The 24,739-nt window shown below is 51.3% G+C and overlaps 1 protein-coding gene across 6 annotated transcripts in view; it reads left to right on the top strand.

The window, feature by feature from the left end:
- ARSG (arylsulfatase G) overlaps nucleotides 1-24,739 on the top strand; it is a 106,120-nt gene that overhangs the window by 73,532 nt on the left and 7,849 nt on the right. For all 6 annotated transcript variants that reach the window (XM_072746756.1, XM_072746755.1, XM_072746758.1 and 3 more), the window contains exons 7-10: nucleotides 4,000-4,196; nucleotides 5,142-5,222; nucleotides 16,947-17,055; nucleotides 23,724-23,844. In XM_072746756.1, coding sequence (XP_072602857.1) covers nucleotides 4,000-4,196; nucleotides 5,142-5,222; nucleotides 16,947-17,055; nucleotides 23,724-23,844 — 508 coding nt within the window. The remainder of the gene's footprint in view (nucleotides 1-3,999; nucleotides 4,197-5,141; nucleotides 5,223-16,946; nucleotides 17,056-23,723; nucleotides 23,845-24,739) is intronic.

Raw genomic sequence — 24,739 nt, 5'->3', positions numbered from 1 at the left:
TTGAGTCCCATGTCAGGCTCCCTGCATGGGGCCTGCTTCTATCTCTCTGCCCCTCTCTCTGTATCTCTCATGAATAAATAAATAAAATCTTAAAAAAAAAAAAAAAAAAAAAAGAACAAGGTCCCAGGGATACACAGGTGCCAAATGAGCCCTCTCCACCCCACCTGTCTGGGCTGGAGCCAAGGAGCCATGTCAAGGCTTTGATTCCCTCCTGCACTTGACTTGACCCTGCCCCGGCATTGCTGTCTCCCTGCTGGTCTTCCCCTCACCTGTACCCACCAACCTGCCCCCTGCATCAGGGCTCCGTGTTCGACTATGAGCTCATGCCCCCCCCCCCCCAACCCATGCTTTCCTCTCTCTCCTGTGCAAATGGTCCGATGAATACAGAGTGAGGAAAAGAAGGAGCTAAGGGATAGTGGGACCTGGAGTCTTGCTCTCCTGCAGCTTCTCCCTGGCCCTGTTGCACCTGCTCCAGCAGCCACCAGCACAGCCCACCTGTAGCCCCCCCATCTGTAGGCTTCAAAGTCTTAAGGATCTCTTGCCTTACCCAAACCCGGCTCAGTTCCCCCATTACACTGTCCCACAGCGCCCTGTATATAGTTCTTCTCCATCACTCCTACTAATTTGCAAATAATTATCGGATTACTTTTTTAGTTGCATTTTCCTCTCCTGTTTCCAATTAGATGTGAAGCTCCAAGAAGTTGAAAATCATCTCTATCATGTTCCTTGCTCTGTGCCCACTGCCCGAGGGCTAGTTAGAGCTTAATAAATATTCCTTGACTGAGTGAGTGACTTTATCTTGCCCTGAAGGCGTGCCGGTGTTGTGCTAGGGATACAAACGTGAATTAGATCTGTCCTTGCTTTTGAGTGGCTCCCAGGCTGGTGGAGAAACAGATTTGTGGGAAGCTGGTGTTAACAGTGTGTATTATCAATACTGATGAGTACGGTGAGGGAGGGGAGCAGGACACCATCCGTGACCTGGGAGCACAGGAGGCATGTTGGTGGCTTAGAGCTGGATCTTAAGCACTAAGTATTTATAGGCAGGATACCAGGGAGGTGACTGCCAGGAGAGGAAGAGCATGACCAGGGCACAGGAAGGCAGAAGGTGAGGTGTTTGAGAAGCTGGCATATATAGAGAGGGTCTCTGAGAGGAAGGAGGGGAAGGCTGGAAGGGACCCAGGTTGGGAATGGCCTTGAATGCTGGGCTGCTGGGTTGGGGCCAACCCAGAGGGCTATAGTTGAGCTCCTCCCATGTGCTTCTAAAGAGGGAACTGGGTTCACAACTGGGTTTGAGAACACTGTCTGTAACACTGAAGCCCCGAGAAACATGGAGAAATGTGGGGGGCAAGCCATTCCAGAGACACCCCTTATCCAGAGCCAGAAACCAACCAGGCAGATGCCTACCCCTCCTTGCTACCCCTGGCCGGTCTGGCTCTCTGGCCAGACGCCCACTGGGGGCCTTTCTTGATAGGTGGGTGCCCCCCACCCACCACTTTCTATTTCTGATCAGATTATTATTTTTGAAAAAGATTGTATTTTTTATAATAAATTTATTTTTTATTGGTGTTCAATTTGCCAAAAAGATTGTATTTATTTATTTATTTATGAGAGACACACAGAGAAAGGCACAGGCAGAGGGAGATGCAGGCTCCCTGCGGGGAGCCCGATGCGGAACTCGATCCCAGGACCCCGGGATCACGACCTGAGCTGAAGGCAGATGCTCAACCACTGAGCCACCCAGGCGCCTCTCACATGATTTATTTAATTGCATTTATATCTTTTAATCTTTAATCATTGCCGTGTCTAACAACTCGCTTGCAAAATTCCTGGAGTTGGGGCGTGCCTTATGGTATCTACCTGTTAGAAAAAAGCGCCCCCTCTGGGTGGCTGCTGATCCCTGCTGGGGCACCCAGGTTGGCCAGGGCACTGCAGGGCTGGAATTAGGCATCTATTCATCGTCTCAGCAGGACGTCCTGGTGCAGGACACGACTTATACAACTGTACTTTATTGTCCCCAGGAGAGCGGGCAACAGACACTAAGTCAGCACTACCCAATGGAACTCTTCACAAGGATGAGAATGTTCTCTATCTGTGCTGTCCAAGAGGGTAGCCACCGGCCACCTGTGGCTACTGAGCATCTGACAGAGTCGGCTTGGGCAACCGAAACATACAATTTTAATATATGTGTATGGTGATAAATATACATAACGTAACATTTACCTTCCTAAGTGTACGTTTCGGTGGCATTAAGCACATTCACGTTGTTATACAACCATCACCACCATCCATCTGCAGAACTTTTTTCATCATCCCAAACTGAAGCTCTGTACTTATTAGATACCAGTTTCCCCTTCCTTTCAGTCCCTAGTTCCCATCATTCTACTTTCTATCTCTATGAAGTTGACCACTCTTGGTACCTTCTCTAGGTAGAGTCATACAGTATTTGTCCTTTGGCGACTGGCTTATTTCACATAGCACAGTGTCTTCAAGACTCATCTGTGTTGTAGCTGCTGAGACACTGAATTCTTAATTTTATTTAATTTTCATTCACTGAGGGGTGCCTGGGTGGTTCAGTCAGTTAAGCACCTGCCTTCGACTCGGGTCATGATCCCAGGGTCCTGGGACTGAGCCCCACATCGGGCTCCCTGCCCAGCAGGAAGTCTGCTTCTCCCTCTCTCTGCTCATGCTCTCTCTCTCTCTCTCTCTCTCTCTTCCTCCTCTCAAATAAATAAATAAAATCTTAACAAAATTTTTTCATTCATTGAAATCTAAGCCACATACAAGTTGTGGCTGCTGCTTTGGACAACGCAGCCCTGGAAATATTGCAGAGAAACTGTTGGTTAAGATGAAGAGGAGTCCCCTGTCTCAGGACTTGTGTTCTGAGTTTTATGCCTGTCGACAGGCACAGCCCTAATCAGGGAGGCCCGGAAATTGGGATGCAAGAGGCTCTGCAAGGTGTGGTTTGAGGCAGAGCTGGGGACACTCAGAGCTATGGGGTGGTGTAAATTGGGGTAAGCTAAATAATTGAGAGCCAACTTGAAAATACAATCGTCGGGGAGCTGGTGTAAAGGGAGCCATGCTCCGATCACCTCTCTGTACCAACTTGATGGCATTGTCCTTTTGTCCTTAATACATACCCTGAAAGATGTGCTCCCCCATAGGTGTGGTCTGTGGAATGGGGCTCCATGGAGGTCCCTGCTGCTTCAGGAGGGGCGAGGCTGGAATTCTGCGGCTGGCTGGATCCCGTTCCTTACCTGGGAATGGAGGTGGGGGACAGCCAGGAAGCAGAGGCCGCCCAGGCTCCCTCCACTCCCAAGAGGGGAAGCGTCAGGGTCCAGACGGGGGCAGCCAGCGCCTGAGCCACTAACAGAGCCTTGACCTAGATGTTCCCAGTACTCATGTGTGTCCCTGGAATTGCCTGTGGTCAACATGAGTCATTCATTCATCTCCTAGAAAGGGCCGAGGCTGGGAATGGATGACGACCTGGATGCCACGAAAGAGCAGATCCGGTTTTAAAATATGTTTGTACTGGATTCTAGAGTGTGGCATTTAGGAGCCAAGGCTTTGCTGTCAGCTGTGGCATTTTAGGAGCCAAGACTTTACTGTCAGCCAGATGAGAGTTTGAATCCAGATGGTATCACTTACTAGTTAGGTAGCCGTAGACAAGTCCTTTTCGTCTCCCTGGGCCTCTGATGCTTCATCTGGGAAAGGAACTAGAGGGTTATTGTGAGGGTGAAAGTAGGCAGCACGAATCGGATTTCATAAGCTCTCAGCCAATAATAAAGGACAGTGACAATTATTACGATGACTCCCAGTTTGTAACTGGCTGACTCGATGACCTCCACGTTCCCTTGGAAGGTTGTAGACCTGTGTGTATTCCTGAGCACATGGGGCAGACGGTGTTCTGGGACTTTTCTCTGAGGCAAAGGAGAGCCACGGAGACACTGGACTAGCCAGCAGGGCCTTCCGGAGAGTTACCTCTTGCCTTTCCCATTGCAGCGCCAGCGGAAGGCCCTTCCTGCTGTACATGGGCCTGGCCCACATGCACGTGCCCATATCCAGGACCCAGCTCTCAGCAGACGCACGGGGTCGAAGGCCATACGGTGCAGGTCTCCGGGAGATGGACAGCCTGGTGGGCCAGATCAAGGACAAAGTTGACCGCACAGCCAAAGAGAACACATTCCTCTGGTTCACAGGTGAAGTAGTAAAACCCAGCTAGCTCCCTGAGATCTAATGGATAACCCTGCCCATGCCCCCTTGGAAGAGCAGAATCTGGCTAAGGGATCCTCTTTCACAGGGCAGGGGCCTGGCTTTGAACTTGGTGTCCTGCTAGTGTTTGTTGGCCTGAGCGCTGAGCACCTGTCCACTGGGGCCTCCGAGGCTGAGCCCCTGGAAAAGTTTGTGCAGAGAGCAAGGTACCCTGCTGGCCTCTTCCGTATTGGTTTAGGGCCATCTGGGTAGTGACTTTGACATTGCAAATCCGTGTAGTCCTCGGGTGGTTCTGAGGTTCCCTCCTCACCATCGTCCCAGTCCCAGAGACGCCAGCTGCCACCGGTGGTCACACCTTTTGGCCGAGTGCGCTGAACTAGTGAGGTGTTTAAAGGGCCAACGCAGGCATTGTGGGTCCTGGGTGCCTTTCTGGAATTGGGGGGAGTGGTGGTTGGAAGCGCTGCTCTCGGGGCAGGCAGAGACCTGGGATTGAAACTGCTCAGAACTATTGGAAAAGGCACTTTACCTTCTCTGAGCCGGTTTCCTCACGTGCAAAACTGAGCTCACACTAGCATCTACTGCTTAGCGTGTTGGACGATCCTGAGATCCTGTAAGGGAGGCGCTGGGTGCGTCAGGCTCTCAGGAAAGAGCTGCAGGGCTGAGGATAGTAAAAGCAAAGGAGAAGGTAAAAGCATCTGAGACAAGAGGCTCGGCCGCCCTGGGGCTCACCTGGGCCAGGGAAAGCCCACCTCTTGGAAGCCCAGCCTCATAGAACAGGTCATTCTTGGGGGGCAGGGATCATGTTTGATTTTACAGCTTCTTCTCCTTCCCGGCGCCCTGCTCTGCACGGAGATGTGGGACCAGGGAGGGAGCATCGGCAAAAGTGTCCACAGGCCAGTTGATCGCTACCTGTTGCTTCTTTTGGTTTCCAGGAGACAATGGCCCGTGGGCTCAGAAGTGTGAGCTGGCAGGTAGCGTGGGTCCCTTCACTGGATTGTGGCAAACTCATCAAGGTAGGGGCTCAACTGGGGTTGGTGCATCCCACTGGGGATGCTGAGCCCAGGTGGGGCTGTGGGGTCTGTCTCGGGGAGGATCAACTCATACGCAGGCTTCTTGGCCATCATCATGATACTCAAAGTTGCTCACCAGCCACCAGCTCCCAGGGAAGGAATAAACTGAGAGATGAGAGTTTCTATTAAGCTTGGACCCACCCCTTTCTCTCCTTCTATCTCCTTCTGCCCCCGGGCTCCCTCAGGGCATGAACTCTGAGTCCAGGAACCTTCCAACAAATACACTTTACCTTGAACTTTATCCCACTGCCTTTACTCATCCTCCTTCTTTTCTTTTCTTTCCTTTTTATTTTTTTTTCACTCATCCCTCCCTCCATCCAACCATGAATTCATTCCATTCATTTAGGAGACATTCAGGGCATAATACACAAGGTTTTGATATACATAATCCTTAAACCTTACAACGTTGGAAAGTAGGTAGTAGCGCCTCTGTTTACAGATGAAGGAGAGCCTCAGAGACATGTGCTCGGGGACCTCACCTTCTAACACAGCTACTGCCCTGGGGACAATCTGGCAGAAAGGACCAAAGGCTTGGAACACAGGCCGGTGGATGCATCAGTTCTTCCGGATTAGCCAAGTGCAAATGCTGTATGTGAAAGGATGCTCACTGCATGGTTTTTTAAATATTTTTTTAAGATTTTATTTATCTATTCATGAGAGACACACAGAGGCAGAGACATAGGCAGAGGGAGAAGCAGGTTCCCTGCGGGGAACCCAATGTGAGACTCAACCCCCAAATCCCGAGATCACGCAGTGAGCTGAAGGCAGATGCTCAACCACTGAGCCGCCCAGGTGCCCCACATAGTTTTTAAACAAACAAACAAACAAAAAAAAAAACCAAAGAGTTGGGCATTACCCAAGGATCCAGCAAGAGAGGAGTGCTTAAGGAAATGGTGACATGCACTTTTTTTTTTTTTTTTTTTTTTGGTGACATGCACATTTGCGGAAATTCTAAGGAACTGCTGAAATGATACATATTATTGACCTGGAAATATTTATCTTAAATACTTTTCAGAGAATAAAGCAGGTTACAGAGCGATATGTAAAGTATGATCTTATTCTATGAAAATAAGCATAACAATTCTCAGAAAAATCTTGAGAGAGGTATGGGCAGTTGATAAGACATGAGAGGTGGTTACCTTTGGGGAGGGGAAGGAGGATCTAAATGTGATTTTTTTTTTTCTCACAAAAACCTGGTCTTATGTGTCCTACAAGATTAAAATAAATTTTTGGAAGGTGCTTATATCCAAGGGGTTCAGAGGTGGGCTTGGGGGGATCACCCCCTCCCCGGGCTGGGCTTTCCCTACTGACCAGCTCCTGAGCTATGGCATTCACTGTCTCCAGGTCAGAGGACACAGACTGTTTTTCCTATTAGTCTGGCAGTTACCTAGAAAGTAGAACTTTTGTGCATCTCACGGTTGGGGACGAGAAGGAAGTGCTGATGCTTCTTTTTTTTTTTTTTTTTTTTTTTTTGTCACCTTTAACCTGGTGTCTGTTCAGATCTCTTGAGAACTTCACAAGTGGGTGGCTGCCCTTGACTATAGCCAGGTGCTGTGCCTGGAGATTCCAGTTGGGGATCAGGAGAACTGGGGGCCACCTCCCCCCGACCTGCTTGGTGACCAGTGGGCTTCATCGGTCAGGGTGTTGTGTCTCTCTATACGTACTGATCTCTTTGACTAGTCCCATTCGGGAATGTTCTCTGGAAAAACAAGCAGACAAAGGTGCCAGGACTGGGGGTAGAGAGATACAGTGGGAGCTAGGAGTGGTTTTGCATTAGCTGATCCTCGTCTCCATACCTGGGATACCCTCAGACCAGGCTACTGGCCCTAATGCTCAGTTGGAACGCCTGAAGGAGCCTGGAATTGGAACTCTCCAGTGTAAAATTCCAGAAAGCTATGGAGACCTTGGATGGGGTCTCCATGTACCAGTAAGTGGCTCCTCTGTAGATAGCCCTCTGTTCCCTAAGAAGGTGACCTCTGATCTCCTATCTAGACCAGCCTTATCTTGTCTCTCTCCCCTTGATGACAGTTTTGAAATCACAAATTAGGTTTTGTGATGGGGAGTGGGGTCCTGTTCTTTGAGGGGAGTACTTTGCCCTGTGAGAAACAGAATTATGACGGGTGCCTGGGTGGCTCAGTCGGTTAAGAGTCCAGCTCTTGGTTTCCGCTCAGGATGTGATCTCGGGGTTGGGGGATGGAGCCCCACATAAGGCTTGGTGCTCAGCATGGAGTCTGCTTGGGATTCTCTCTTTCCCCACCTGCCCCTCCCCCTGCCCTCTTTCAAATAAATAAATAAAATCTTTTTTTTTTTAAAAAAAAAAAAACACAATTAGGGGCACCTGGTGGCTCAGTGGTTGAGTGTCTGCCTCTGGCTCAGGTCGTGATCCTGGGGTCCTGGGATCAAGTCCCACATCTGGCTCCCCACAGGGAGCCTGCTTCTCCCTTTGCCTATGTCTCTGCCTCTCTCTCTGTGTCTTTCATGAATAAACAAATAAAATCTTAAAAAAAAAAAAACACCCCACAATTATGATGAGCTGGGCAGCCTCCACTTCTCCTTTTCTTGGTTTGACCTTCAGGCATTTGTTGAGCACCTACTCTGTGCCAGCAAGTGGGGATGCAAAGATCAATAAAGCCCCTGGCTTTATGGAGTGATGGTCTAGAGCAGTGTTTCTCAGATTTTATTTTTTTTAAAGATTTTATTTATTTATTGGGGAGAGAGAGCAGACACACATAAGCAGAGGGGGAGGGACAGAAGGAGAAACAGACTTCTGATAAGCAGGAAGCCTGACTCCAGGCTCGATCCCATGACCCTGAGATCATGACCCGAGCTGAAGGCAGACAATCAGCTGAGCCACCCAGGTGTTCCTGTTTCTCAGATTTTATTTATTTATTTATTTATTTATTTATTTATTTATTTATTTAGTTAGTTGTTGTTGTTGTTGTTGTTGTTTCTCAGATTTTAACGTGCAGACAGTCCTCTGGGGATCCTCTAGTTCAGACTCAGTAGTTCTGGGATAGCCATGAACATGTTGCATTTCTAACAGGCTCCTAGGTGACACTGAAATGTTTGGTCCAGGAATCACCCCTAGAACCACCAAACTAGAATATCCACGTGGAAACCATATGAATCTAGAAGTTTCAGATGGAGACCAGCAGTTACCAAGCTATGGCCTTGGACCGGCAGCAGTAGCGCTACCTGAGAACTTGTTAGAAGTGCTAATTCTAGGGCCTCACCCCAGACCTGCTGAGTCACAAACTCTGGGGAGGGACCCTGCAACCTGTGTTTTACCTTGTCCTTCAGATGATTTTTGGTGCAGGTTAAAATCTGGGTGCCACCTGTCGAGAGCTACCCTGTCTCGTACACCTGGCGCCCTGGCCATGCTGCAAGGGCCCAGAAGCCACATATGGCTGGTGGCTACCATAGTGGACAGTGTGAACAGAGACCATTTCCATCACTGCAGGCAGTTTTGTTGGACTGTGCTGGGAGCCTCCACTTCAGCAGGAGATTGTAATATGGGTAAGGACTCCATGATAAAGAGGAGCACGAGGACATCTCATCCACATGAGAAAGACACAGGAAGGCTTCCCCGAGTGGTGTGAGTTTTGAAGAATGAGTAGGCCACAGCTAGGGATGTGCAGGGGAGGGGGCCATGAGCAGCCTGGGGAAGCGGCGGGAAGAGCACAGCACAGGAGCTGCCTAGTTGTGTGTGTGTCCAGAGCTCGTAGAAGTGGGTCATGTAGGGGGAGGCGAGGCCAGAGTGAGAGCCGGGGCTAGTGGTCAAGGGACTTTTGTTTCAGACAGACCATTTAGGCCTTGATTCTAAAGAAACATGGATTCGTGGAAACGTTTTGTGAGTAAAGGCGACATTTTTCGATTTTTTTTTTGAAGTGAGATTCTGGGACAGAAGATGGACCCTCTTAGTGTGTACAACCCACTGGCATTGAGCACATTCACTGCAGAGCCCTCAGACATCTCCCCGCCCCCAGAGAAAACCACATACCCCTAAACACTTGCCTCCCATCTCTCACTCTTCCTGGCCTCTTGCTCAATTATAAGACATCCCTCTTAGGTTGGTGGGGCTGGGGGCAGAGAGAGGGACAAGGCTAGACCCGTTTCCACCAAGCCCTGCGTGATAAATGAGGACAGCAGGTGAATGAATCCCCAGCCAAATCCCTGCACTCAAAGAATGCCAGGGTAGGAGGACACCTCCGCGATCTTTGTTCCAACCACCCTGTTGGCCACACGAGGAAACTGAGGTGGAGCAGGGCGAAGGGCTTCCCGAGGCCAGCCATTGGCCAAGGGGGCCTTGTCATCTGACCCCCACCAGCTCATAACTCAACCTACACCATGGCTGTAGTCACACCTTGTTCTACTCGGCTAACTGCTCAGCCGTCTGGAAAATCCCGTGTTGCTTCTTTGGACTTCACGGTTGTCAAGAAAAATGTCTTTGGCTCCCCTAACAGTGTGAATCTTTCTAAATCTGCAGGAGGCTGAGTGGAGAGGTGGAGGGAGCTCATGGCTTTGGAAGCCCCAATGGGGCTCCAATCTCAACCCCACTTACGAATCGGTGCCCACCGGGCCCCTCCCCTGGACAACCCAGTTTCCTCCCTCTGCAAGGTAGACCCCACTCGCTGGATGGATGGGAGCATCAGATGGGGTGCTGCCCACCATCATCAGATGGGGGCACCCAGCCTTGTGCGTGTCCTCTACTAACCCCCATGATTCTCCGTGTCTTCATTCCCAGCTGAGTCAACCGGTTGGTGTTAATTAAGCTAAACTGGTCAGTATTAGCGTCTAGCCCTACCGAAGACTGCGGGCAACTTAAGTAACATATGGATGACTTTCCAAGTGTTTGGAGCCTCAGTCTTGGAAACTTTGCTCTGAAGCTGGATTTCAGTCTTCTCATTTCATACTCTGGCGAATCTGGATCTTTTTACTTGGAACACATGTTTTACAATACGTGTACGTCGGGGGTCACCGCAGTGCCTTTGGCGCCAAGTCCGGTTCATTGTGGGATAGTCTGTTAACAGTCGTCGGGAAAGCCAAACCGGTTGGTATTACGTCTGGCCCTCCCAGAAATAGCTAGTAGCATCTGAGGATGAAAAATGAATGAAGTATCTCCAGGAAACAGTCTGGCTTAACTATTTTTGAAAATATAACTTTTCCCCCTCTCAGCTGCTCTAGATGTTGCTTTACACGGAAACGGAAAATGGGATTTTTCACAGCTACAGCATGTGTGCGTGTTTCATCTGATCCAGCAGAGCCAAACTCTTCATATCGAATAAAATTATAATATTAATCACTTAAAAAAGAGAGAGAGAGAGAGAGAGAGAGAGAACACTCTTTCTCTAGGAGCGAGGCAGATACACCTGTGGCTTCCTGTGGTGCCAGTGGGGCAAGGAGCTGAGTTCTCAGTGGGGTGGGGGCCGGATGCCATGCTCTTCTCAGGAAAGCCTGAAGGTGAACTTGGCCTAGGGGGTGAACACTTCCCCTTCCTCATTCTCCAAACCGGCTTCCTTTTGGGGCTCCCCCACAGCCCTCCTCCTCCTCCTCCTCTCTGCTCAAAGCACCGCTTGGTGGGTGGGGGGGCTCTGGAAAGTCAGATTGAGCCTGCTTGGTGGGTGGGGGGGCTCTGGAAAGTTAGGCTGAGCCTGCGTGGCAAGAGCTGGGCGCCAGGGCTCAGGTCACGGGAGGGAGGCTGGGGGTCCCTCTGGACCGCCTGCTCCTCCTCGTCCAGGTTCCTCTTCAGTGGGATGCCTTCACGTCCTGCTGTAAGGGGCCCGGGTCTTGAGAGCAGATGAAAGGGAGAAGGCAGTCAGTGTTTTCGCAACGGAGTAGGACAAACAGTACCCAGAGCCCTGCTTCTTTCTCCCCGCAGCCAGCCCGCTACGTCAGGCCACGCGCTGCCTTCCCCTGTTCCCGGGGCCCCAGGCCCCCCTCCTCGTCTTCCCTTTCCTTTCCTGGCCAAGCCGCCTTGCTCAGCTGATGGGATGAGGCAGCGTCTCCTGGAGTCATCTCTGCACCCTGTGCAGGAGTGAGGATGCTCCTCTGGGCTTGGCCTGCACCCCTGCAGGGATGAAGAGAAACTGAACGCGGGTGGAGGGGGTGCTGGGCCCGAGCAGAGCAGAGCGCCCCTGCTTTCTCCCAAAGAGGACCCGCGGGTGCCTGCCCCCTGCTGCCCCAGCGTGGTCCTGGCCCGGAGCAGCAGGCCCTCCCTTCCCCACTCCAGACCTATTTCCTACCCGGGACACAACCAGCAGCTTGTTTGCCCCCTAACCGACTGCTCCTCTGTCTGGAAAATCTTTCCTTGTTTTATTTGAAGAGCAGAACTGTTCCTTCCTCCCCCTTGGTGATGAGGAAACATTCTGTTGAATTTGGCATCCTCAGCTTCTAGGAGACCTTGGTTGTTTGTAATTTGATGCTATCAGGTTGTTGCGTAAGCTTTCCCACTGGGAAGCGGCTCCGCATCCTGGGCCTTCTGTTCCGCTTGGGGCAGGGGGTGGGGTGGAGAGAGGTCAGAGGTGGGGCTGGGTGAGGGAGAGCGGACAAGGGATGTTGGCTGTTGGCCCTGCTGGGGGGCAGGGCCAGCTGGTTGGGGGACCCAGTGGAAGTCAAATTGTGTCTCCTTCCGGGACGTTGGCCGGGACGTTGGCTTGGAATGTCCCCATCACCCGGCTCAAGGCCACCCCAGGCCAGCCAGAGTCCCCCATCCAAACAGAGGCCCGTCTGCCCTGTGTTTCTAGAAAACTAGTATGCTGCGGGTATCCTTGGCAAGGACACGTATTTATATTTAGAAACGAAGGCTGCTTCTTTAGAAGGTTAGAGAATGCACACTCCTCGGGACAGGCGTGTCCTACCCGAGTCACAAATACAAACGCCAGGCAGGTAATGTGGACGAGCAAATGTTTGTTTTCCTAAGTGGTGGGCAGCACGTTAGGGGTTCAGCAGACTGCAGAGAGGGCCCCGTCTAATGACATTCAGAATGAGTTCAGAAAATCCCGTTCGTGCCAAACCCGACTGTCAGAGGGCTGAATTCAGCGTGTGAGCTGCCAGCTTGCAACTTCTGCTGTTTACCCTCCGTAGGTTGTTTCGTTTTTGTTTGTTTGTTTGTTGAGCTTCTTTGGACGGCGTCTGTCAGGCACTTCCTGCAGGCGCTGTGCAGGGGGACCTTGCTTTGGAGCTTGATACACATGATCTTCTGTGGCTTTGCCCACCTCCCCCCCGTGAGATAGGCACAATCATCTTTTCCCCTTCAGAGCTGAGGGAGGGTAAGAATCCTGCCCAAGGCCACATGTCGAGAATGGCCCTGGATGTAGAACCCAGGCCTGCTGGACTCCAGAGGCATCCTCCCTCCCATCTTGCTAATATTCCCCAAACTCTGCTCCTCAGGCCACTGGCATTGGAATCAGCTGGCATCGGAACCCCACTCTAGGCTTTATTAAGTCAGAATCGCTTGGGGGGGGGGTCTTCTGGTGGTTCTCTTGTATTGAGCAAGCCCCCTCCTTTAGCCGGGCTGCCCTTGTGACTCAGTGACGTCGAGCAGGCCGCGAGGGGAAAGACCTCCACTTGCAGGCGCGGGCGGTGGCGGGGAGTCATGCTGGGCCTCCCCGTCTGCCCTGCATCACGGAATGCCACTTCACTTCCGCAGCCAGGGGAGGACAAGTAAGCAAATTCATGAATCATGGTTCTGTTTATGTTTTGGTTGCTGAGGCTAAATATTTATGGCTTTAAGTAAGAGGCTCTGCCTTAATGAGAGTCATAACTAACCACGGGCGCACTAAAATGTGTTCTCACGACCATAAGACGTGCATTTCTCCAAAGAGAGCCAGATGTAACGGGCACTTTGAATGGGCTGGTGCCACTGATCGAAGTCTGAAGGTTTATCTAAACTGGCCAATAGCTTTTGAAATCCAAAAGTGCACACGAGTTCGATTGATGGGCTTCGCTATGAAGTTTACTGAGAGTAACAGGCTTACATTTATGATCCTATGGCATAAAGGTGTAAAGGTGTGGGCAATATGAAACACACGCTTAAAAAGCGGGTAAGCCACATTTAATTTTTTTTTTTTAAGATTTTATTTAGTTATTCATGAGAGACACAGAGAGAGAGGCAGAGACACAGGCAGAGGGAGAAGCAGGCTCCTCGCAGGGAGCCCGATGTGGGACTCGACCCCGGAACCCCGGGGATCACGACCTGAGCCAAAGGCAGATGCTCAACCGCTGAGCCCCGCAGGCGTCCCAAGCCACCTTTGATTTTGAAACGCACTGTGTCCACTTCCTGATTTTGCCCCTTGCTCTTGTCCTAGATGGGCGCTCTCCCATCTTCAGATATTAACTGTTTTTAGATATTTACCTTTAGAAGATAGCAATGTCCAGGTACCATCCCAGGCAAATGAACTCAAAATTTCTGGGAAAGGAAACTTGGCCTGGGTATTTTTAAAAAGCTCCCCTCGTGGGGCTGGGGGGGGGGGGGGCGGGCACTTGATGGGATGAGCACTGGGTGTTATGCTATATGTTGGCAAATTGAACTCCAATAAAAAAAAATTTTTTTTAAAGTAAATAAAAAATTCAGCATTTTGAAATGAAAAAAAAAAAAAAAAGCTCCCCTTGTCATCCTAATATACATTCAGGGATGGGTGGGAGCCACTGTGCTAAAAGCTTTGATGGGTCAGGGGCTGGCTATGTAGTTAGACTTGGATTCAAATCCTGGCCCTGGTGTTTGCTAGCTATGTGACCTTTGACAAATTGGTTAATCTCTCTGAGCCTCCGTGTCTTCGTCTCAAAAATGGGGATAATAGTGCCTAGTTTGCAAGGTTGTCAGTAGGATTACATGGGATAATTCAGGGAAGCACTTAGCGTCATGCTTCGAGGTACTTTAACTTGGTGCATAGGGAAGGCTCAACAAATACGAGATATTGTGGTTACTGTGGTTATTACGTTTAGCTCAGAATGAGTTTCCTTTCGTATCATTGCAGAGTATTGGGGGGCAGGGGCTCAGCCTTAGCTGTGCAGATAAACTGAAGGAAACACTGTTAGATGTTTCTGAAATTCAGACTCCACAACTCTGGGCACCCCACAGAGGATGCCAGTGGGATCTTTTTAAGTTTGTCCACTATGCAGTCAGCCAATGAGCTACTGGGATTTAGAGCAAGACAATTCCATGCTAAGGGGGATTTAAGAAAAAAAATTTAAATTTGCAATTAACACACCACGTTATGTTAGTCTCAGGTGTACAATGTAATAATTCAACAAGGGAGATTTACTTTTTTTTTTTTTAAGGATTTTATTTATTCATGAGAGACACAGAGAGAGAGAGAGGCAGAGACACAGGCAGAGTGAGAAGCAGGCTCCATGTGGGGAGCCCAATGCAGGACTCGATCCCAGGACCCCCAGGATCACGGCCTGAGCCGAAGGCAGACACTCAACCACTGAGCCACCCAGGCATCCCAGGGGAATCTATTTTTTATAATTGCTTACTCATTCTCTGGACTCCTTTAAGATAAATTCTGCTACAGTAGGAAGTCTGTGGGCCTGGCTGGAATATGTAATTGTGTCTTTCTGTTAAAGCCAGAAGCCAGGGTGCAGCCGGCGCTGGCTGGCCGGTTTTGACGACACAGAGTGGGGATCGCTCCTCAAGTGGTCATACTGGGGGGCTTCTCCCAGCCATCCTCTTCCTCCTGGCTCCAGAACCTCTCCATGTGGGCTGTCCACTGCACTGACACACATACTTTTTATAACTGGCTGGATTCCTTCGAATCCCTCCAGCTTTCCACCCGCTCCTGAAATAAGGCAAACGTATTGAACAATTTTTTTCTCTGAGAACCAAATTAGGAGGATCGGTTGCCTGAAAAAGAGCCACACAAAAGGTGGTGGGGGACAAGCAGAGCCCCTCGTGGTGAAGATCAACCAGCAAATGTATTAATGGGGAGCTAGTGTGTTCTTCTGGAAACATGCTGGGGGCAGAGACCAAGCCTGGTACCCATGCCCACCGCCGGGCAGGCCCTCGGCTCCTGCCTTCCCGTTGGCTGTCGGAATTCTGGGCTTGCCTCTCAGCACTGGGGGCTTCACTGGTCCTTAGCATCTGGCCTCAAAGACTAAGCCAATCTGTTTGAATTTTGTGCAGCGTGGATTTGCAAAGAAACAGGCTCCATGCTTTCACCCACCTGTCCCCCCAGGCTTCCATACAGATGTCCCTCCCCGGGGAGGGGAATTATCTGCAGAGCTCCAGCACGTGCAGTTGGGATGCTTCCTCTCTGCTCTTTGGCCTTGAGCTGCAGCTTGAGTTATGCATTCCAGGGCCACGTGGGAGTGCATTTCAGGCTTGCCGCAGCTCTGGATTCTGTCCCATGTGCGTGAAAAATTGAGAGTGGGCTCCGAACGCATTTCTGGGAGGTGTGGCTTTCGACAAACTAGCAAAGAGCTTCCCGCTTTGCCTGCCGAACTCCACTTGGTTTTGAGAGTCCCACACCCCTGAGCATAAACAGTCCATAGATGTGAGTTGTTTTATGTTTTGTTTCTTACTTCAACACTTGGGGGACTCCAAAGCTGGTTAGGAGAAAATCCCAAGAATGCTGAGCATTTCCGGTGGGACGTGCTGGGCCAGGGACATTAGAGGTTCTGTTTGCTGCAGTGTGAGTGCAGAGCGACAGACTCCTTGGTCTTGCACCCCCCTCCTGCCCATCATCGCCGCTTTCATAGCCATGCCAGCCAAACATGGGGAGGTTGCATGACCACGATATGTGTGCGCCACATACAGCGTCTGCCTTGGAAGGGCTTCCTACACGCTAACTTTGTGGAATCCTTGGCTCAGTGGGATGAGGGTGGGGTGTGTGTGGGAGTGGTGGGATGGTCATGGCTAATTCAACGCTACATGAATTCAGGATGTTTCCATAAAACATGACCTCATCTCTTCCAGCCCGCTGGTCATCGTTAGACTGGTGGTCACTTTTGAGTAGTGGTTATGAAAATAATTCCTTTTAATCACCAAAGTGGAAATTCATAGATTGCACATAGATTGTTCTTACCCCACCCACCCACCCCCAAGCCCCCCAAGAGGCAAGAGGTCGGAGCTATTACTAATGCTGTCTCTACAACATGAGAACAACTCATTAAGTCAAAGAAAAACAAAGCGAAGCGAAGCAAACAGAAATACAACAATAAAATCCATGCCAGGTCAGTTGTTGGGCGTTGAACAGATCAAATAGCTGGGGGAGTTTCTGCCTTTCTGTCTTTTCAAATAATTGTATATATATATATATATTTTTTAGCCTAAACAGTCACATGAGCAGTAGGAAGACAAAGTCATTTTTATTCAACATATTTGTTAAATACCTACCATTCCTGGTTGTAGGAGACTGATGGAGTCTCCTGGTGTGGAGATGACACCATCAGCGAGTCAATGAACAAACATCAGACAATTAAAAGTGTTAAAAGTGAAGTCATGAAGAAAATAAAGTGACCTGGTTCCACAGAGAGTGACAGCAGCACCTGTTTATATATGTTGAATCCAGGAAAATAAAAGCACAGAATGCAAGATGTTAGCTAGAGGCGTAAAAATAGCTGGTTACTAAAGAAGTCATCCGTTTGTTGGAGGGATCGGAAGCTCTCAGGGTGCCTTTAGAAGAGGCCCGTGGTGCTAGAGACCTGACTGCATGTGTCCTATCGCAGGGGGCAGTCCAGCCAAGCAGACCACCTGGGAAGGAGGCCACCGCGTCCCGGCTCTGGCTTACTGGCCTGGGAGAGTTCCCGTCAATGTCACCAGCACTGCTCTGTTAAGGTATGAGACCCAAACTATCTTGAAATGTTGGGATTCAGAGCAAGAAAATCATGAATCGACGTTCTAATGGCCAAAAACCCCAAGAAGAGAGACCCCCTTCGGCCACCTGCCCTGGCCAGGTGTTCCCAGGTACCTGTGCTACTTACAGCAAGAGTGGCTCTTTCCCAGCCATCCTCTGGGGGTCATGTTGGAGTGAAGAGGGGCCTGGGTGGGTTTCATGGCCTCGACGTGGAGAGAGGACGGTGTCTGCTGACGCTGCGGTGGCAGAGAAGTTAGCAGCAGCATCTCCCTTTTTGGTCTGGGCTCAGCTGACGGGAGAGAATAGACCATAGAAGCCATAATTATTCCATCCTCGGGGGTGAGGGCAGGTGGCCTCAGGATGCCTGTGTGAAGCCAGCTTATCACCAGCAATCACATGGGCCCAATAAAGGAATCTAGGTGTCCCCCTGCCCTGGAGGGGAGGGAGAGGAGGTGGCCCCAACGGGCTGACCAGGAAAGAATGAACCCTAGGTGAGGACATGCCTACCTGTGGCCTTGAAGCCTCCCTTTCAGTGAGATGAACTGATGGGCTGCTCCCTTTACTAGAAGGATGACTCTAAAATGTGATAATATCCCACCCCCGACTCTTATCTTGTTATTTTTTTAAATTTTTATTTATTTATGATAGTCACACAGAGAGAGAGAGAGAGAGAGGCAGAGACATAGGCAGAGGGAGAAGCAGGCTCCATGCACCGGGAGCCCGACGTGGGACTCGATCCTGGGTCTCCAGGATCGCACCCTGGGCCAAAGGCAGGTGCCAAACCGCTGCGCCACCCAGGGATCCCTTATCTTGTTATTTTAAGGCAGATCCAGGAGGCCATCTCCTCGGCACAGCACGTGGTGTGGTGTGCCATTCTGAGGGCACTTGCATGCAGCTCTCTGTATGACCCAGTCTTACGATGGGAACTTGTCACTCACTCCGTTGGGGACTTCCTCTCTGCGGTTCTGCACTTGTACTCACTGACAAGGGGGACTGGGTGCTACTCTTGTGCTCAGTTAGAGACGAATGGGCTGGTTAGAGACGAATGTGTTAGTTCCACAGGCTCTCTCATTAGCCGAATGAGTTGTAGCCTAAAGAACACAGCCTCACAGAGGAAAACAAGGCTCCTGGGCTCCTTCCAGCAACCCCAGACCTGGTGGGGAGCAGGGAGGAAGACTGGAGCCCAGGCGAAGGTAAACAGCTCTGATGACCAGAGGGGGGGTGGGTTAGGCACTGTCCCTGGCAGCCCGGGGTGGGGTGGGGGGTACGGGGGCAGGCCCCAGGGCTCGGCTCAGCCCTGCCCAATACAGTCAGGAGGGGGCAGCGTGTTGTCAGGGGGGTGCCAGCAGGTGTGACAGCAACAGCGTGGGCTGGAGTCCGTGATGTCAGGCTGGCCGGGAAGAGGGCCAGATGGGCTGCTTTTTATGGGGCTGACTTGGTGCAGTCGGGCCAAGTGTTCACAGGCTGGGCCGCACATGCACAAATAACTGGGCAATCTCTCAAGTTCCAGCCCCAAAAACCGAGCGCGTGCTTCTCATCTGAGAAGGCTGTTTGCACCCACAGTCGGCCGTCGCAGCAGCAGTGCAATAACATTGCTCCGTTAATGATTTAAGGCCTCCGAGGGGGCACCTATCTTAGGGGATATAGCCGGGTGGCTGAAAAAAAGTGAGTCTTGGTACAAGATAACGTTTGCTTGAGGGCCCCTGGAGTTTTGCCAGGACAATACCAATGTCACCCCATCAGCTCCCCGTAACATGGTTTTTTTTTTTTTTTTTTTTTGGCGTGAAAGTAGACTCAACTGTAGCAGGAAAGTTTGTGTCCATAGAATTCACCTCCTAGCTGTTGCCCCACGTGAATCGATCCACGTAAAGCAAGCCGGGGTGGCGTGTCCTTACTGCCAGGACAGGCCACTGTGTCTCTGCTGCTCTTTTCCGTGACTCCTGCAGGCTCAGCTCTAAGGAGGATAGCCTCATGATCCGTTTTTAATAAACCGAGGAGACTGCTTCATGTCCTTGGGAGCCCAGCCAGGCTCTCCCACCCAGGGTGCTTATCACCTTTGCCAGCACTTTATTCCTCGGATGGATATAGATCTTCTTCTAGAACAGAGATAACTCCCCTGAGCCATTCAGAGCTCAGGCCAGAGTCCCTTACACCTCAATTCTGGTGGCCCTGAGAAGTCACGGAAGAGAGTAGACAGCTTGATATAGATACTCACGTGAATACACAAACGTAACAAGTGTGTTGGGGGGAGGGGGATAGCAAGGGAAGAGGGATCCACACTGACTCCATTGGTTCCCTTTTAGAGATGCTCCCTGTTAACGAAAGTTCCACCGCACACCCATGTCATGCAGTGAGGTCAAAGAAAGGCCTCGCCGTCTCCTGGCCCCCAAGCCCAGTGACACAATCACAGAGTGAGGGAAATTCATTCATTCATTCACCAAATTTTTATTGTTGTGTCCAGCTGTGGGGCAGGCATTGCTCTGGGGACTGGGGATGGAGTAGTGAGCAGATGGGGCAAAGTTCCTGACAAAGGTGAGGAGCTAACCTGCCCCCAGGAGAGCAGGGCTTTGGTTTCACACGTCAAAAGGGGCCGGTGGTTTGAACCTCAGACTCTAATGCGGGACAGCTCAGCCTTGGCACTGTTGACCTTTTGGGCAGGCGCATCCTGTTTGGAGGCCTCTCCTGCACACACACCGTAGGGTGTTGAGTAGCCTCTACCCACTTGTTGCCAATGGCAACCCCCCCCCCCCACCCAAGTCGTGACAACCAGTGTCTCCAGGCAGCACCAGATGTGCCCTGGGAGGGCAGACTCGTGCTCGTGGAGAACCATAGTCTGTGATCTCTCATCGCCATATGCAAAGAGGTGAAGATTGTGCCCTGCGTCTCGGAGCCGGGAGACTGCCATCTGTGTTCAGAACAGGGAATCCCAGATTCCGGGGACAAATACAAGGTGACCGGATCTCTAAAGGTTCCGCTTAGCCAGGAGAGCACACAGTCCCCTGGGCTGCCTCGTGGCTCTCTCCGGATACCTGCAGTGCTGTCAGTTGTGTGGAAGGGTGACTCGCCTGCCTCTGTACTGTCCCCAGGCCCAGGAGTCCATGTTCACATCAGTGTCCTGTGGTTTAGGTGTCACCACGAGAGCAAGGTCTAGCCACATATCTCCTTTCAGGGTCCCCCACTCTTTCCTGTGGACAGTGGGCAGGGGAGCAGGAGATGGGGAGGGGTCTCACACCCACCCCTGCTCCTAGCTGTGCTCTGCGCTGGGGGGGGGGGGGCTCCTGACACTCTGAGACCCCCATGTTCCCTGGAAACAGTGCAGTGGGGGTTCTGCTGGGCTCTAAGAGGGACCCAAGGTGGGGGTCTGGGAGCAGCTGCAGCCTCTCAACCGTTCGCAGAGGGGCTTAGGCCAGGAAGGGGTGCATACCTGCTTTTCCCAGGGCTTGCGAGAGGGAAATCCGACAGGAAGAGACTAACAACTAAATGGGGAGCTGCTCCCACGTCCTAGGGACAGTTCTCACTGTCCTGCGACCTGGAGGAAGTTCTGCTGTCTCCTCCCTCTGTGTTCAGGCCCACGCACCCTCAATCCTTCCCCTGGCAACCCCCTTGTCCTTCCCACTTCCCGTCTTCAGATCACACCGCCTTTTCCCAGATATAACCTCCCCAGCTTCTAGGAAACACCTCCCTTCCCAGCCCTTCCCTCTGTCCTGGGATGCTCTCCCCCTAGGACAGCCCAGCACGGCCTGTCCCCAGTTTCCAACCACACATGGACTCTGCTGCTGGTCAGCCCCAGCGAGCTCCTGGCGGGACCCTTGGACCCTCCGGCATCCTCCTCCTGGTGGGTCGCCCGCTCTCTACGCCCAGGTTCCTATGGCAACACCTTGGATAGGAACACAAACATGCACACTTCCTCCGAACAACTTTCAGTGCCCTGGGATGGCTGAAGCCATATGAAGAAAGAAAGAAACGCTTTTCATATGGGCAGCGGAACCTGCAAAGGCGGCCCCCTGCCCACTCTGATGGCAGCATTTTGTGTCACTGTGCAGAGAAACCTCGGGCCCAGGGGGGTTCATCCCTCCAGAAGCCAGGGCTGACTTGTCCCTTGGGCTGGGGAGGGTCAGAGCCAGGCCCATGAAATTTTTAGGGATACAGATTTTTAATTTCTTCTAAAATCAGAAAGAGAAAAAAAAAACCAACTTTTATGTTGGAGAAAATGGTTTAATATCTACTATTTCTATATGCGTCTTTCAGTCAACACAGTTATGAAATATGATTTTACATATTTTGTATGGAAGCAGCAGCCCACGAAGATCCCACGAAAGTCAGAATGTGGCCCTACACAAAGCCTCCATCCCAAGTGGCATCAGCCACAGAAACTTGAAAATGTAGGTTCTAGGTTTTTTGTGTCTCTTTCTCGAAGCTTTCGACGACTCCCAGGACCAGTTTCTGGGGTGGGTTTTGAGGTTTGGAGCAGCTGGGCTCCCTTCGGTGGCTTCTGTAGAACACTGGTTTCCTCCAAACTCACACCTAGGCTGGGGGCCCAGCTCTGGGATGGGGGTGCCCACCTCCGGGCTGGCACTGGGACTGTAGTGTGCCCAGGAGGCCCTCCCTCTTCCAAGGCTAACCTCGGGGGCTTGGCTTCCTCTGAGACAGAAGGAAAGCCTTGGTGGTAGCTTGGGCTTGGCGGTCAATGCTGGACTGGCGAGTCGGGTCGTCGGAGATGTTTGAAGACTCTCGTGGGCCGAGGTTTTCTTTGTCCTCTGGGAGGACGAGGTACCTCTGAGGATCCTGAGCAGTTCTGCGATGCTAGGGTCCCACAAACAGTAGACTTCGGGCTTTATTCCATTAGGATGTGAAACCTCATGACACTGGGGGAGAAAAATATAAGATAGAAAGAGAAAGTATGCCGTACACTCCGATCTCACACGGATCCTGTTTTTCTTGCTCGCTGTTGTGACCCATCTGTGGCACCAGCCTCTCTTAGGGGTGCTATCTAGAGAAAGCTAGAGCCAAGGGGCCCCAGCCGTGTGGCCTTCTCGGACTGTGCTGCAGTGCTCGGCGCTGCCCAGTTTGTCCCAGGATCCTTGGACCCTGGGCGGGTTTCTGGACTGTGCCGGACTCCGTTAGTGCTTACTCTGCACTCCTTGACTTTGCCCGTGTGAGATGCCAGCTCCTGGAACACGTATCTCGAGAGATAAGCCACCAGCTGTGTGGACCGTGAAAGTTGAAGGCAACCCAGAAACAGTCTGTGCCATGGTCCAGGGAGAGGTTCTGTCCAGGGCTGTAGGCAGAGCCACACGGTGGGTAGAAGCTCAGTCCTTTCCCCAGCCCCTCTTGCTGGGCAGAGAACCCCTCCCTGAACTTCAGGGTGATGGCAGTGGGAAGTGCGGCCCCTGAGGCCTCCCTAAAAGTGTGCCCGAAGTGTGGCACTGTGCCCAGCCTCAGGCCAACGGGGCCTCTCTCCCGGGGGAGTGCCCCTCGCCCTGGCCCTGCCTTCCTGACTGCATCACATCCCACTGACTCAGTTGGCCTGGCCCGTGGACATAAACAGCTTTGTTGAAAGGACAGTCCATTTGTTTATGCTGGAGAGGTTTTTTTCCTGACAAAGCACAGCAGGCTGGCAGGAGATGTGCCCTAGAAGAGAGTAAAATTGTGCCACATGACTTTAAAAAAATCACATTAACAAAATTCACCAAGATGGTAACAGTGGCTACCTTCGGGTAATGCACCCATCGTGCATTGTTCTCTCTTTTATATTTCTGGATGTTCTATTTTTTTTCACATAAACATTTACTATTTTGTAATGAGGAAAAAGTAACTGAAATAAAGGGGTGGAATGTGTCACATACTATGGCATTTTAAACCAAGACTAAATATTTGTGATCCAGAGACCCGTGGAAGGAATAATGAAGTGTATGTTTTCCAGCAGGTACCTGCCACACAGTGTCCCCTCTCAGCTAGTGGCTGCGGCCTACCTGGTGACAGGTGGAGCCCCTTTGTTCTTAGGTAGTTCCATAAGGGTGCTTTTGTGAATAATTATTTTTTAAAACATATTTTATTTATTTGAGAGAGAGAGAGATGGAGAGCACAAGTGGGAGGAGGGGCAGAAAGAGAGGGAGAAGCAGACTCTGTGCTGAGCAGAGTGTCCAACACAGGACTCGATCCCAAGACCCTGGGATCATGACCCGAGTTAAAGGGAGATTCTCAATCATTTGAACCACCCAGGCACCCCTCTTGTGAATAATCATAACACAAACACCCAATGAGCCCTTCTAGAGTGCCAGGTCTTCTTCTCTATGCCTTATCTGTGTGCCTCATCCACACTCTCTAAAGTGGGCACTATCATCATGCCCATTTTAGAAAATAGAAAATGAAGGCATTAAGAAGCCAGATAGATACAACCCTGGGATTCGAGTCCAGGTAACTCTCGGCCACCGGGCCTGGGTGGGAAACCACTGTGCCATTCTGCTTCTTCCAGAAGAAGAAGAAATCCAGGTGGAACCCAAAGAAAGGACAGGCAGGCAGAGGAGGGGGCCATATGGGAGGATGTGGATGCTCAGTCTGGGCTTGTTTGGGTGGGCCTTGACCACAGCATGACCAGGGAGAGAGTCTGGGAATAGCCGGGGTCAACGCTGTCTTGTTCTTTCTGTAGTGTGCTGGACATCTTCCCCACTGTGGTAGCTCTGGCTGGGGCCAGCCTGCCCCAGGACCGACACTTTGACGGTTTGGATGCCTCCGAGGTGCTCTTTGGCTGGTCGCAGACTGGGCACAGGGTAAGTGAATGGGGTGTGTGCCCTTCTCAGGCTCTTCAGGAGATTGGCCAGCTGCCTCTCATCTGGGGCTGCCTTTGTGCAAAGAGAACCATCCTTGGACGCTACATGGAGGTGGCTGCTCCAGACCTAGTTTGAGAAAGGCTGATAGATGGCTCCTTTGAGACAAACCTCTCTTTCTACCCCACCCCTTTCTCCTATGATCAATCCGGTTTGCCAATCCAGACTTAGTTTAACACCTTGGCTTAGAGCAGGTGTATGGGGGTGCTTATTCCCCATAACATATGATTTATTTTCACAGATACTGAATGTTCTGAGACATCATAGGCACCTGGCACATTTTTGTTGGATGAGATGGCTGAGTAGTGTGAGTGACTTGTGTATCGTGGGGCTCCCCGACTAGAATGGAACTTTCCCGAAAGCAGGGATCTCACTGGGAATTCCCTGTGCGCCTCACAGTGCCTGGCACCCACGGGCATGCAATTAATACAGATCTGACGAATAAATGAATGAACAGACACATGAATGAAACAGCTCTTGGACGGCAGGGCCAACGAGGGCTTTATGCCTCTGACCTGCCCCTTGGCTCCTGGACGGCCCAACATGTGACTCCGCAGCCCCTGCACTGGCTTTGGGTTTCTGCTTCCCAGGGCCCCAGGGTCCCCTCCTCATGTGTGCTGAAGCACTCGGGGGCAGTGACAGCCCGGAAGCATCGGGCCCAGTGGCCTTTCCATGTCATTTCCGTGTGTTTTCCTTTCACCAAAAGGAAGAGGAAGTGGGAGGAGGGAACCCCAAACCCCTTTGTAGGGCCCGGTGAGAGCACATGGCTTCTCAGTTAGGGACCCACACATCAAAGGGTCTATTTGCGTCTCTACCGAGGGTCACATGGAAGTGACTC

Source organism: Vulpes vulpes, chromosome 2 (genome assembly GCF_048418805.1).
Source record: "Vulpes vulpes isolate BD-2025 chromosome 2, VulVul3, whole genome shotgun sequence".
Classification (NCBI taxonomy): Eukaryota; Metazoa; Chordata; class Mammalia; order Carnivora; family Canidae; genus Vulpes; species Vulpes vulpes.
This window is presented reverse-complemented; position numbering and strand designations above follow the sequence as displayed.